General features: G+C 33.2%; 1 protein-coding gene and 1 long non-coding RNA gene across 4 annotated transcripts in view; one reads left to right on the top strand and one right to left on the bottom strand.

Moving 5' to 3' along the window:
* Positions 1-14,191, top strand: part of LOC125924840 (uncharacterized) — a 581,404-nt gene that overhangs the window by 50,225 nt on the left and 516,988 nt on the right. The gene's annotated exons all lie outside the window — the stretch shown is intronic.
* The window catches only part of PKIA (cAMP-dependent protein kinase inhibitor alpha), a 95,522-nt gene continuing 81,337 nt past the window's right edge, over positions 7-14,191 (bottom strand). The window contains exons 2-3 of the mRNA XM_049633638.1: positions 7,061-7,238; positions 7-3,953 (exon numbers count right to left, since the gene is read on the bottom strand). Of these exons, the coding sequence (XP_049489595.1) occupies positions 3,874-3,953; positions 7,061-7,211 (231 nt within the window). The 5' untranslated portion in view covers positions 7,212-7,238 and the 3' untranslated portion in view covers positions 7-3,873. The remainder of the gene's footprint in view (positions 3,954-7,060; positions 7,239-14,191) is intronic.

Consider the following 14,191-nt stretch of genomic DNA (forward strand, 5'->3'; position numbering starts at 1 on the left):
GTGTGTGTGTGTGTGTGTGTGTGTGTGTGTGTGTGTGTGTGTGTGTGTGAGAGAGAGAGAGAGAGAGAAAGAGAGAGAGAGAGAGAGAGAGAGAGAATGTATATGGGTGGAGGAGAGAGTGTTGTAAAACTTTCAGGGGATTCTGATAAACACTGGTCTTTCTTCTGACTGAAAATCTTTTACTGCCCTACAGATGAGCAAGTAAGAATGATAGGAGTGATATTGGGGCTTACGATTTAACAGTTGGGTCTGGCAGATGATGAAGTCCAGGAAGTGGGCCACCAGAGTGGAATGGAGGTAAAAATTATTGGAGTAAAATCCCAGAAAAAGAGGCTAGAATGCCGGTATGTCCACCACAGGAAGGCTTTAAACTTCTTTATCACTTGCAGCACTTTCTCAGGATCAAATACATAGTGTATGTTCAATAAATACTCTTCATAGACTATGCACATTTCAGAAAAAAATGTATTACTTTTAATATCAATTATGTGAGCATGCAACATTACTAAATACAAAAGTCATACAAGCTCACAATGACTTCAGAGACTGCCACTCTTTAATTAAAGAACAATTTGGGGCCTATTAAGACATCATAAATCATAGATGCTTTCTTATTTTTATTTGGTAACTATACATTGTCTTCCTGTTACTACAAGCTTCACTCAGAAGCTTGGCTACCTGGCAGTTACATTTCTTTACCCTTTATTGCTTCTCTGAAGAGAAAGAGCAATCTCATTCATCTTCTAAAATGGTGCATTTTTACTGTGTCTGAGTAAGACTCAAGTGTAGGGCATTTACAGCGAGCAGTTTTGGGCGTGTTGCCTAAAAATTGAAGGCTGCCTATTACCTATTGGAAAAACATTTCTATAAATTATGATAGCAATATGTTGGCATAGGATGTTTACAGTTGATAAAAGGTAAATTTGACAAGTTCATACTTATTGCAAATGAGTTGAAAAACTGAAACTGTCATACATATTTCTAGTTAATTAAACAAAGCGAGTAGAATGGGACATAAAAAAATCTGAACCATGTTAAATTTATAGACTGCATGCCAGAAAAATATTTTGGGGCAAGTAAAACACAAAAAATAAATTCTAATTGAATTTCTTTTTTTAAAAAAAAAGTACACTTTCTGTGATCTAGTCACATCTGTGTCATTACTCATCTAGGTAACCTTGAGAAAGACAATTCCTTCTTTTGAGACTCAGTTTCCCTCTCTAAAACAATGGAGGATGAACCACTTCATCTCTAAATGTTCCCTTATAAATAAATATGCTCTATAAATTGGCTTTAGTTTTATGGCATGTGTAGTAGAAAGCTCCTTGGAGACAGACCAAGATAGGTTCAAATCTTAATTTCATCATTTATTAGCTTTTTAAACTTGGAAAAGTTATAGTTTATTGAGACTTAATTTCTTAATCTGTGAAATGGGATAGTACTACCTTTTTAATCAAATTGTCTGAGAAACAATTAAATGGAAGAAAATGTGCTGAGAAGTTATTAGCATAATGTCAGTTGGTTAGTAGGCATTAAGTGCATATTATCAAACCTAATGTCTTAGTTTCCACCCTTTCCTCCTTAAAAATTCAATACCATGTATATTATTGACTTGCAAGAAAAAGATACTACAGTACAATTTGGGAGACACTGTGAACTTTTGCTGAGCAACATTTGTAGGTTGTAGGCATTTTGGAAAGTAGATTTTTATCTTCCAGCTTGGGAATGCCTCTGGGTTTGAATATAGCAGACAAAGTAGCAGTAAGAGGTCAAAATAATTCAAAAAGCTCCATATGACTTTGCAATTTAGCACTATTATATATTCAAAGACAAGCATGACACCACATGCATTAATAATAATATATCACATAGGAATATAAACTCTCCACATACACTCAGCACTAGTCTTACCGAAACTTTACAAAACTACATGAAATCAGTTTGGAATTCCACAACTTTAAGGATGGAGAGAACTTTACCTAGATTCACAAGAAAGCTATGAGAATAGTAAATGAGGATGTTGAAAGAGTGATTTTATGGGTTGGATGTTTTAAATGGACTATGAGAGATTGTCTAAAAAAGCCTCAGGAACCTCTTTTCCCACTTGTAAGATTATTAATAGGTGGATTTATTTGAATTTTAACTGGGTACTTTGGACCTTAATGGGTTAGAATGAAGTACTCTAATATTTAGTCTTCCTTCTATTTTCTGAGAGACTCACCCTATTGACATTTTTTTCTAGTAATACATGATTGAGGACAAATGATACCAATGCCCTTATCCCACTCATTTGGAACATACTGTAAATTTCATCCTATATGCAGCTATAGAGGAGAGCTGAGTTCCCACTATGTCCATGGAGATTATCTATGGAGATTCTGCTTAACCTACTTCATATGGGACTCTATCTAAGACCTCAAGGATAATTAATTGGGCTCTTTATTATAAAGGGTCTTCCTGTTACTTATTTGTCCAGTAATCCATGAGCCACTGGCATATTACTGGTTCCTTATTTATTACCACTGATAAGTGATTTTATAATACTGACCAGAGGGATTACACAGCTCACAGAAACTTTCCACATAAGAACCATGATGTCAAAACACAGCAGAGCCTATCAACAGTATTAATGAGGATTTTGTTAGCTTCTAATGATAATTATTATTGTATCAGAATGCAATTCACACTAATTATTAGTAAAAGTTTACAAACATTAAAAAGTGCATAATAACATTTGTATCTGATAGGGCTGAAAAAAGACATGGAAAACACAATGCAAGGGCTTTACTTTTGTGATTGGTGGCCACATGATTGCAAGATAATTTTTTCCATCTGTTACAGCTCCATGCAGATAAGTTGTCCTCCAAATTTAAATAGTACCATACAGCACTGAGAAATTTGATTCCATAAGAACAAAATATTTCCTGTTCTTAGAATTATCTTGTATTCTCTTTCCCACCATCTTGATTCTCCAAAATCCTCATAATTAAAAAAATTTTTAAATGTATATTAGTGGGAAAAGTTCAACAATGGAAAATAAAACAAAATTTACAGATTGAATTCTGGTCTGTGCAGACACCAAACAGACTGAATTCAAGTAAAATTCACATTAATGGATATTTTCAAATGCCTGTTTAATAAAGCAAAGGACTCTTGGTGAATTGGTTAGACTTAATCCATCAACAGTGAATCAAAGGGAAAGATTAAGTTAAAAAAAATTGTGATCTATCCTGTGTACACCACCATACTGTGGAGAAGGAAAAAGGCAGCCCTTTTAAAAATGAGTGGTATAAAAATTCACAGTAACGTACATTGTTTTTGTTTGTCATTAGCAATCAAAGAAGGGGGCAGTGCTGAGTGTCTATATTGTACAATACAAAACAGTGTAAATAACACAGCAGGAACACACAGATACATAATGCTAAAAACAGTGCTTTCTGGATGGTTCTTTTACTGGGTGAATACTTGGACCAGAGATATTTAAACTCTGGGGTTCAACCAACCTTTTGCAATTAAACACAATTAAATCCTCTGACATTGTGAGGGGCCAGATGCTACAGGAAGAATCATCATCTAGGTCTGTGCTACTCTCTACAAGCATTTTATCATATGGTCAAGTGAAAGGATCCATTCAAAAATGACATCCAAACACAAGCCACATGATTTCAACCATTGCTAAAGACAGAGGTAGAGAAAAGTCTGTCTGCAGCCACAGCCTCTGCCCCCATTTTTAATATGACAATGAGCAGATTCCTACAATGCAGCACAGCCATTTTTTTCCCCCCCTTTTCACTCTTGGAAACAAATTCATTCCAGCCAGGCCTGGAGATTTGAGACATTGTCAGCTGTTGATGAAGTTATCAAAGTGGGGCGTTAGCTTTCAGATTTTGCTGCTTCCCCTTGGGCTTCCCCACTTTGTTCTGTGGAATTTCGTTGTGCATCTTCTTCACCTTCTGTAAGAAACAATGAAAAAAGGGTAAAGGCAAATAAAAGCTATTGCTTATATTTACCAACTCTTAATATATCATATTGAAAATTTCAGAAATACTCAAAAAGTCATAAATTCTACAGAGACAAGTATATTTTATTGGTGATCAATTTCTCCTGAAGAAAACAGTATAAGAGTTTCAAGGGCTGGCTAATTCTGGTGCTAAGAACTTGGGACAGCACAAAATAATAACTCAATTTTTATAGTTGTTAGTGATCATCTATGCTTTTGATAAATAGCCAGGAAATCTCAAGGTCAGGTGATGGCACTTAATAGTTTCACAGGTTGCAGAAATCAGTAGTGATTTTAGGCAGAAATCAGAAATGAGAAGCAAGTCTACCATTTCACTCCTGTTTTATTTTAAGAAATATTTAAAAATTTCATTTTACATTATTTATAGTACTTGTTGATAACCAGCTGATTTCTCGGAGGTTTAGTTAATTAAATTAAAAGCAACAGTGGAGTATGAAAGGACATTATGTCAGCTGGTCGGTCCCTTGCTGAACAGTTATGATGGCCTCTGGTCTGCCCTTATAGAACATATGTACAATGCCAATAAAACCAGCATCCTCAGCAGCAATCTCAGCTCATGACATAGCAAGCACTGAAATTGAATAATGCTTTCTTTTCACATAGGTAATTTTATCTAAAGTTCAAACTTACAAGCTGTAGGCAATCCTTGATTCAAAGATTCATATGTTTGCATGTATTAGTTCATCATTAAGCAACCAATAAATATTAGTGGATAAAATATTTTTGGGCGTTGCAATAACGTAAATTATATCAATGTTTGCTAAATGTTTGTTACCATAATTCAAATGGATAGAAGTAAGTGGACTGTTCCATTTCTTTAGATGGAAATGTTGAAAGGCAATTTCTCTTTTACTCTTAACAAGTATACACAAAACATTTCACTATACACCATACTTCCAGAAATTAAAAGCAGTTCTACATAAATTATATCTATATCTATATTCTTATATAGATATATTCTGTTCTAAAGGGGTTCTCGGGGTTTACATTATATATTATATATCATGTTCATAAACTACTTTCATTATTACAACAATGAACAACCTCCCAAGATGTGCAGATGGCCTGAATGTGAGATGTGTAGATTAGCATGCAGCAAGAACTTGATAAATAGGAAAAGCTCTTAATAACCAAAGGAATGAAGTCAAATTAGGGCAGATGCAAGACAGTAGAATATTTAAGGATGAAAGTGACTGCATAAATACAAGATGAGGAACTTGGCTCCCATGAGGCTTGTGATTTCTGGGTGTCTGGGGACACTTCCCAGGGCTTCTTAGCATAATGCTGCAATTACAGAGGTGTGGCTAAATAGATGCTTTTTAACAAGTCATGTAAACATGGGACAGCAATATTGTTGAGTATAAATTAAAAAGAAGTTGAAACACTCATGAATTACAGAGGAAGTCCCTTACAATACTCAGCTACTGATATTTTGTTTGTCATTATATGTCAGTGTTGTACAGTTACTATTTTTAGTTCTTTGTACTTAGAATAATAAAAAAAGTTACTACCGCTTATATTTTGCCTGATTCTGGACTTTAGGATTTAAAAAGAAACAGAAAAATTTTCAGGAGCCTGGAGAATGGCAATTAACACTTAGAAATGTTTAGAAAAGAAGACATTTAGAAGCATAATGATATTTGAATTATTTTAAACTGTTTAAAAATATAAAATATAAAATTATTTTATTATATTTGTTAATATAAAATATCAGTTTATTATTTCATTTGCTATATACCAAGTTAATATATTCTCTTGTATAAGAAAGGTCTTGATGCTGTTGAGTTTCAATTTCAGTGAGGAGAAAAAGAAGAAATGTAACTGTACTATGAATATATTGAGGGTGGCTAAAAATAATGCATATTATTTAGAACAGAATATTAATGTACAAATAAAAATATAAATCTTATAAAAGAAATTAATTAGCAACTTCTCAAAGACCACAGAAAAAATTTTACTTACCTCATACCACCAAATTGCAATAATTCCCTAAATCCTTTCTGAAGCAACTTCTGGTAGTAATAATAGGGAAACAACAAAACCTAAAGTATACATAGGTCTGTATATTCCAAGGTGGTGATGTTAAGTTTTATTTTCAATCTGAATTTTAAAAGACCAATCTGTGACCTGCTGACCTTTAGCCATTGAATAAAGTACTGTCCCTAGGTATTTTAGGGTAATGTTGCTGTTTCATTAACATATACTCTGACTCAGTTTTCCAATAACTGGAAAGCTCTTCCATAAAAATTCTAATAGCAAAGAAGTACTGAATAGTTATCATGAGTCAGAAGCTGACTTTTCACGTACACAACACTGTGGTTCCTTAATTGTGAACTCCTCTTTTAATTTTAAAGGTTATTTTTGCACAAGATTTGTCAGAGAAATACATTTAGCTTTAATACTTGCAAAAGCTGTGGGTGAAAGAACTATTGGGATTCATTTAAATACTCAGAAGTACTTTGACATCTACATTTGCTTTACTTTTCCATTGGTAAAGTTAGATTGCTTGGGTAAGAAGAGCACCAAGGCCCAATAATAAGACAAATTTTCCACAAACCCATTCTATTAAGAAAAGAAAACTGAAAGATCTTATTACCTAAGACATTGATATAACAAACTATTTTACTCCCATTCTCAATAGAATTGATCCTGGAGACCCTTTTCCTTTGAAGTGGTTATTGAAATGTTATAGGTGGCCAATATTGTCAAAGGTAGGAGCTCCAACTTTGTTAAATATTCTACATAGAAATTTCAGAGCTTTTATAGAGATTAGGATTTTTTAAAACCCATGTGCTTTATTCATTGCATTAGTAAAATCAGATTAAGGATTCTGCATTTGAGTGGGAACCCTATAAAGAGAAGTCACTGAAAATGAAATAGGAGTGACTAAGGGATTAGTCTCTGACTTTTATCTTGTCTAAGATTGTTTATAACTCTACTAAATTATTTTCAAAGGTAGTTTTTCATGTTTTAATCCTATGCAGTGAAATGGTACAAATCATCTCATGTTCATAGAGAGATGTGTGTCAAACAACTCACCTGTCTTGTTGATATCAAGACCTGCTAATTTCAAGGCTAATTCATTGCTGTTGCCACTTGCAGAGGAAACCAGGATATCATGTATTGCATTTCTTCTACCTGTTCTTCCAGAAGCAATGAAATCTGCATATGTAGTTTCCACATCAGTCATTGCTAACAAATATCCACATAGCAGGGACTACAAAACAAAGAAAAACTAATAGGTAAATATAATGTTGGTCGATGATAACATTTAACAAAGATGCTTGTTAGCTTACTGGTCTACAATATGAATGTTAAATAGTTGTCTTGCTTTCATGTTCAAAAAGCAAGTAATGCTTTAATTCTTGATCAAAGGTCAGGGAATTTTTTCTGTGAAGGCCTGACGGTAAATACGTTAGGCTTTGAGGGCTATATGGTCTCTATTCCAACTACTCAATTTTGTGATTATAAGGCAAAAATAGTCAAAGTAAATGTGCTAAATACATGTAATAAACAAACTGTGTTTGCAAAAATAGGAGCAAGAGCAGATTTGGCCTGAATACCATAACTTGTATTGGTTTAGATCATAAAATTCTCCTTCTCTAATATCACTTTAGTCAGTCTTCAACTCCAGAGAGAACTTGAGATCAATGGCATACCAAAATTGGGGGTGGAATCGAAGTGGTCCATCCTAGACATAAACAGAATGCAAGTTACACTGTCTACAGACTCTAAGAATGATAATGAAATTGACCAAAATTCAGTTTGCTTTTTATTAGCACTATTAACCAGCAAGTCTAATCAATGTCAGTGACCAAATAACTGCCCCCAGTCCAGGAGAACAGCTCCCTTATGGTCCCCCTTGTTAAGTCATTGTTTGAGAGGAATAATAATATTCTTGACTGAATCTTCGAAATAAAATTTTCAAGTTTAAAAAGGAGTCAATGAAAGTGAGTTTCCCCAAACTTGTGATACATACTTAATTAAAGACTTAATGCAAAAAATATTTTCAAGGTAAAATATGATATGTGTATTAACAGAATACCACCAAATGCAGATCTTTTAATATTTTCTGTTTAAATTTATGTCCTTCCCTAAAGGTCAAAAGAGGAATGGGTAGTAATATAGAAAACAATAAACTTCTGTTGTACTAATTTGTTGAAACAGAACTTGAAAATAACATAATTTCCCTCCTATTCCTAAACATTCCAATTACATTTTACTGTAGTTTAAGATTAAAAACGCATCAATAGTCAAGAGAAAGGAATATTTTCAAAATGTAAGAAATATGGGGGAAGCAAAAATGGTGGACCCCATACATCATCATGGGCATGCACACTGGCACTCTGAAATAACTTGATGCCATCTACACTAATTTAGGATGGCAGTCAGTAAGTAGCACATTCTTTTAGGTTTAGTTCCCCCAAAGCATATTGAGGAAGGAGCTGTTCTTTCAATCTGGAGAAAAGTTACATTTTGCTTCTTTAAGAGGAAGCTGAAACAAGAAAGAGGGAGGAATAGCATAATGCACTTTTGAAATAGGAAATACATGTATACTACATGCTTACTGTGACTATATTATGGATAACATTGCTTTCCATTCACTAACTATACGTACCATTATTTTGTAAGGGAATATGCTTTAATGGTTATTATTTTATTAAAATTTCAAAATGCTCCCCAAAAGATCCTGGGTTTAGTCATGGAGTGACTTTTGAAAATCACATGACCTCCTGGTCTTCCATTTTCTAATAAGTAATGGGAGAGCTGAATGGCATGATAGTTAATAACAGCTCAAGTGAAGCTGTAAAAACAATGATCACTCAAAACTATCGCATTTCTAAAATTATGAATTTGGAGATTCCCTTTGTGGTCATAACCACCTGCCATTTTTTCCCCTCTTACTCTTAATGAATCTGTTCTTCACACTGGTAAAATCTTTAATTCCTTTAACTTTTTTTTAGCTTTCTTTAGGTCCAGTCTGGATCAATTGCTGACCATTTCTTATTAGCCTCAAGAAATCCATTTGACCTACTCTCACCTTGATTTTCCTAAGCCTCACCTAGGAAAACAGCATGGTGCACTTTCTCTGATCTCATTACCTGGGTAGCTAAATGTTACCAGAAAAAGTTACAAAATTGTGCCAATTGGCTCAACTGAAAATTTTTGACTCTATTATTAGTATACACTCTTGGTTGTTCAGAAATTCTTTTGTTCACCTCTAGTTGACTCCTCCTTATGCTTTTCTCTGTGGGAAGGATTCCAAATGCTTCGCAGGCCACACAACCAGATACCCCCTGCATTAAGAGATGATTTTGCATCTTCTTTCTCTGAGAAAATGTAGGACATCTGCTGTAAATTCTCTTAACTTTCTTCCTGTCTCAAACACATTTCTCTGTAAAACGCTATTCTTTCTTTTCTAGATGAACTAGCTGCTCACTTTCTAAGGCATTCTCTTGATTCTGTTTCTTATCACCTCCTGTAGGACCTTGCTCCATCCATAATTTTTTTTCGTCAATAATTTGAGTCTTCTTTCTCCCCTGGATTTCTCCTGTAAGTTTGTAAGCATGTTCAAGTCCCCTTACTAAAAAAAAAAAAAAAAAAAAAAAAAGCAAAAACAAAACAAAACAAAAATCAAAACAACTAAACCAATCATTTAACCAAATATTCTTTTCTCAATCTTTATAACTCTTTGCACTACCATCTCTTTCCTTTATTAAACTTCTCACAAGGGTTCAGCTACTTTTATTTCTCATTTTCCTTGAACAAACCTTTAGAATTGCCATATTCCATTGGCTTTTATGTAGAATATTTTATGGACATTACTTTGAAATGATCTGTATTAACATTAAGTAACTGATTAATTATAAAATTTCTTGCAAGTGCCCATCCTGTTTGAACTCTCTACAATATATGACATTGCCAGTTACATTCTCCTTGAAACTCTCCCCTACCACTTACAGCAAACTACAGAGGCAAGATTATTATAGGTATTGTCATAAGTATTATTATAGCCATCTGTATTTGAATTTAGATTTTCCATTTAGTTGTTATGCTATATTTAATCTTCCTGTACTTAGTGTTTCATCTATAAACTGTGATAAATATACTTAGTTTTCAAGGTGGCTATGAGAATTTATGTGGATCATGTATCTAAAGAGCCTAACACAATGTTTGGCACATGGTGGGTAGGTGCTGTCATCTTACTATCCTGGTTTGGCACCTGGTGGATAGGTGCTGAAACAAACAAACAAACAAACAAACAAATAAAACAGTCTGTCATCTTACTATCCTGGTTTCATCCTATTTTGACTTTGGTATTCTTCACAAATTTCTTTTCCTAGGGGACATTTTTATAGGAACTTAGGTCAGTCCTTGACCTTTTTTTTTTTTTTTTCTTTCTAACTTGAATAACTCATCTAATCCTGAGGCTTCTGATTCCTCACTATGGATAATGCAAAAGTATGCATCTCTTTTTCCCAGGCTCCTCACACACAAGGTCAACTGCCTGCTAAATAGGTATTTTCACCTGGTTTTGCATAAGCATTTCAAATTCAATAAAAAAGAGCAACAAAACACAAATAGAGTAAACTGGCCTCACCAATACACTGTGTTGGAGCATACTTTTGCTTATTTCTCTCACTTGATATCCATGTCTAATAACTTGCCAAGTCATATTGATTTTTATTTGATGTCACTCATATTTACTTTCTGTAAAACAGGAAAAGCTCGTCCTGGGGTTATAGCTGAGTTTTTCCATAATCTGGAAAGAACCCACTTTTGTTGCTTTAACTTCAACTACTAGCTCTCATACTTCGTATGTTGCTGAATAGCATACACTATTTCTCCAGAGCTTCTCTGCTGGTGTATTGCTCAAGTCTGTTATTCCACCTGGAATGCCTTCTTCTAACAAATCTGCTCAGTGAAATGGATTTAGCCCTCAAAATTCAGCCAAATGCCATCTTCTCTCTGTCTTCTTTCCCCTGTCTCCTCAGCTGGCATTCCCACTGGCCTTGATTTGTGCCTGTACAAGGCACTTAAATTCTAAGTAGCACTGTCTTCTTCTAGACAGATCACAAGCTCTGACAAGACAGGAACTACATTTTAATGTTTTAATTACATACAATTCCTAGTAGAGTCCTTTGCACAAAGTCAGTGCTAGATAAAAGTATGTTGCATAGAATTGAACAATGAAGAAGAAATATATTACATCTTTCATTAGTAGCCACAGAGAACCTCCCTCTTCCCTGTTTATACTAAATTACCAAATCCTAAAAATCCAGAATTTTTCACATGTACATAATCTGAGGACTTGAGAGTTCTATGGTCTGACCATCTTCACTTAACAGTTAGTTAAGTTCTGGAATGAAGGTCTAGAAAGTCCCAGTTTACTTTTTCTGTTTTACCAGATTGCCTGTATGCGAGTAAGTTATGAGTTTGGATAAAGATTTTGACCTTGGAGTAGTTTAATGTTACTTAGTTATAAAGATATTTTCATTATCTACTCTACCACCAATTAACCAACACAGTATCTAGGTTCTACCTTACTTTGATGATTTAGAGTTTCACATGCACATCAACCTAATAAATGTTATGTCATAAAAGTTTCAGGAAAGGTGAGTTACAGGAATAAATTCATCCCACAATCACTGTTACTGTCTTTCACTCTTAGTCTCTTTATGGCTTTTTAAAACTCAGGCTTTTAAAAAAGCACAACTGGTATTATTTCCCAAAAATATCCTCATTTTCAGATGAAGAAAATAAATCCCAGAAATAGTAAGTGATTGCTAAATAATACACAGAACTATGACTTAACCCAGGTTGATGGGTTTTGCATAAAAAGGTACTGTATTTTGCAACAAAATCCTTTTTTTTTTTTTGCCATTATCATTTTTCTTGGTAGACTGTCATAATAATACATGTGCCTGTGGGGGTTTAGTATCTTATTCACTTTGCTAATAGTAGTTTGAAGGAGATTTGAAATGTCAAGAATGAGACAGAAAAAAGTGGTGACATTTTCCATGAGAAGATATGAATTAAAAAGAATGTATACTGTGTAATGATTTGTATATCTGGGAATGTTAAAAGATCCTGGCAGTATTTCTATTTATAAAGGGGGGAGCCAACAACTTAATTTGAATTTTCACATGGTATTCTCTTAAGTACCATGAACATGAAATAAGAAACAGGGTTATGACATATGTAAATGTATATTGTGCTCACCTTTAAAATGTGTATATATGGCTTTCAATTGGATTGAAAGACACTAATGATGATTGTGAGAAGAGTTTATTCCTATAAACTTCTCCTCTCCTTAAGCACTTATGAAACATATTTACTAGGTTGATACGCTAAGTACTGGACATTCAATTATGGTAGCCATTATAATTATTATTATAACAATAGTTATCACAAAAGTAGCATTTCATTTTTATTACATTTTATTTCTCCGGACAATAGACTTATTTTTCAGTAAAAAGAAAAATAGCTGACAAATAGCATACATATAAATACATGAATGAAGAATACAATTATATTTTTAGACAAAATATATAGATGCTATGAACTCTCTTTCTTTTTCTCTCTCTCTCTTTCCATGACTATATTTCTTTTAGTGAATTCCCCTTAGGTGCTCAAAAAGTTATTTTTACATGCAGGGTAGCTATGTTATTTTTTCTTTCAGTTAAACATTTAGACACAGCTCTTCAGTTTAGTGCTATGACTATCAGAGACCGGAAATATCTTTTACACTGAATACTCCACTGTATAATGACTTGTAGTTTTGCTTAGATATTTTGGGGAACCTATTGCCAAATGATTATGTCTAATTGATACCTACCAAATAATGATAAAAGTTTTAAAAAAATCTAATAAATATCAGCAGCTGGTAGACGTTTAAAAGAGTAGCAATTAGCACACATGGCCTTATAAAAAAAACTAATCAGAATAAAACCTGCAAAATTTACCAAAAGTGGGCTTCACTAGAGTTTCCTGTTTATGTTGCTTTAATTAGAATTTTGTAGATACCACAAAATGGTAGTACTGGATACAAACAAGATAAAATGTTATTTTTTTATCCAGTTATAGAAAACAGCCAATTATTTTAATATTCACAGTCTGATTAGAGAGAGAGAGAGAAAAAACATTTTATTACTTAAATGCACCATTTAAAGTTAGATTAATTAAATTATAAAACATAAATTTCCAAATACTGATATCTAAAAATCCAATAAAAATTCATAACTAAGAAACAAGCTTGCTTTTTCTTTCCCCCTTCTTAAAAAAAAAATCTTACTTTCTCACTCTTTAACAAAAGAAACAGTATATTTGTATTCTAAAAATTCTTCATTTGTATAATGGATTTCTGAACTGAGATTCAGATTCATGTTGGTCTTCCCCTTGTTTATGCTCTTTACCTTTTTAAATATCATATGGACAAATTATTTGCAAAAATAAACCAAAAGATTTTACCTTAGCAGATTTTACAGATTTAGACAGATTGCAAGAGGATAGGAAAAGTATGTACTTACGTCTCCTATATTAAACAAATTGAAGCATTCCACACAGATGTGTATCCTAAAAGAAGTTGGGCCTATGAAGCTGCTAAAATGATTTTTATAGTGACATTGAGTCATGAGCCAAATGGTGACTGGATAACATGCTAATTTTACTCCTGTAAATGGGGACACATGAAATGAGACTCACAGACTTGGAAGAAAGAATGGAGAGAATGCCATCAGCAAGCACTGAAGTCTTCTCTCTAATATGAATGGTATGATCTCTTTTAAGTTTAAAAGAGAAAGAAAATTCTTCCTGTCCCATATACAAATACAATTACATAACTTCTCAATTGTTCTTTATGAAATCATGCAAAGTGTGTTAAAAGCCCCTGAGTAGTTTACTGTGTGCTTAGGGCTTAGTCTACATTAGTGTTTCTGAAGCATTTTGGTCTCAGATATCCATTACATTCTCAAAAATTTTTAAGAACAGTAGTGAGTTTTTGTTTATGTGGTTATATCTGCTCATATTTACCATATGATATTAAAACTGAAATTTTTAAAAATATTTATTAATTCACTTAAAATATAAATAAACCCATTAAATGTTTCCATAAATAATATATTTTTAGTGAAATATATATTTTTGAAAGCGAAAAAAAAAAAAAAACTA

The sequence above is a fragment of the Panthera uncia genome, chromosome F2 (genome assembly GCF_023721935.1).
Source record: "Panthera uncia isolate 11264 chromosome F2, Puncia_PCG_1.0, whole genome shotgun sequence".
NCBI lineage: Eukaryota > Metazoa > Chordata > Mammalia > Carnivora > Felidae > Panthera > Panthera uncia.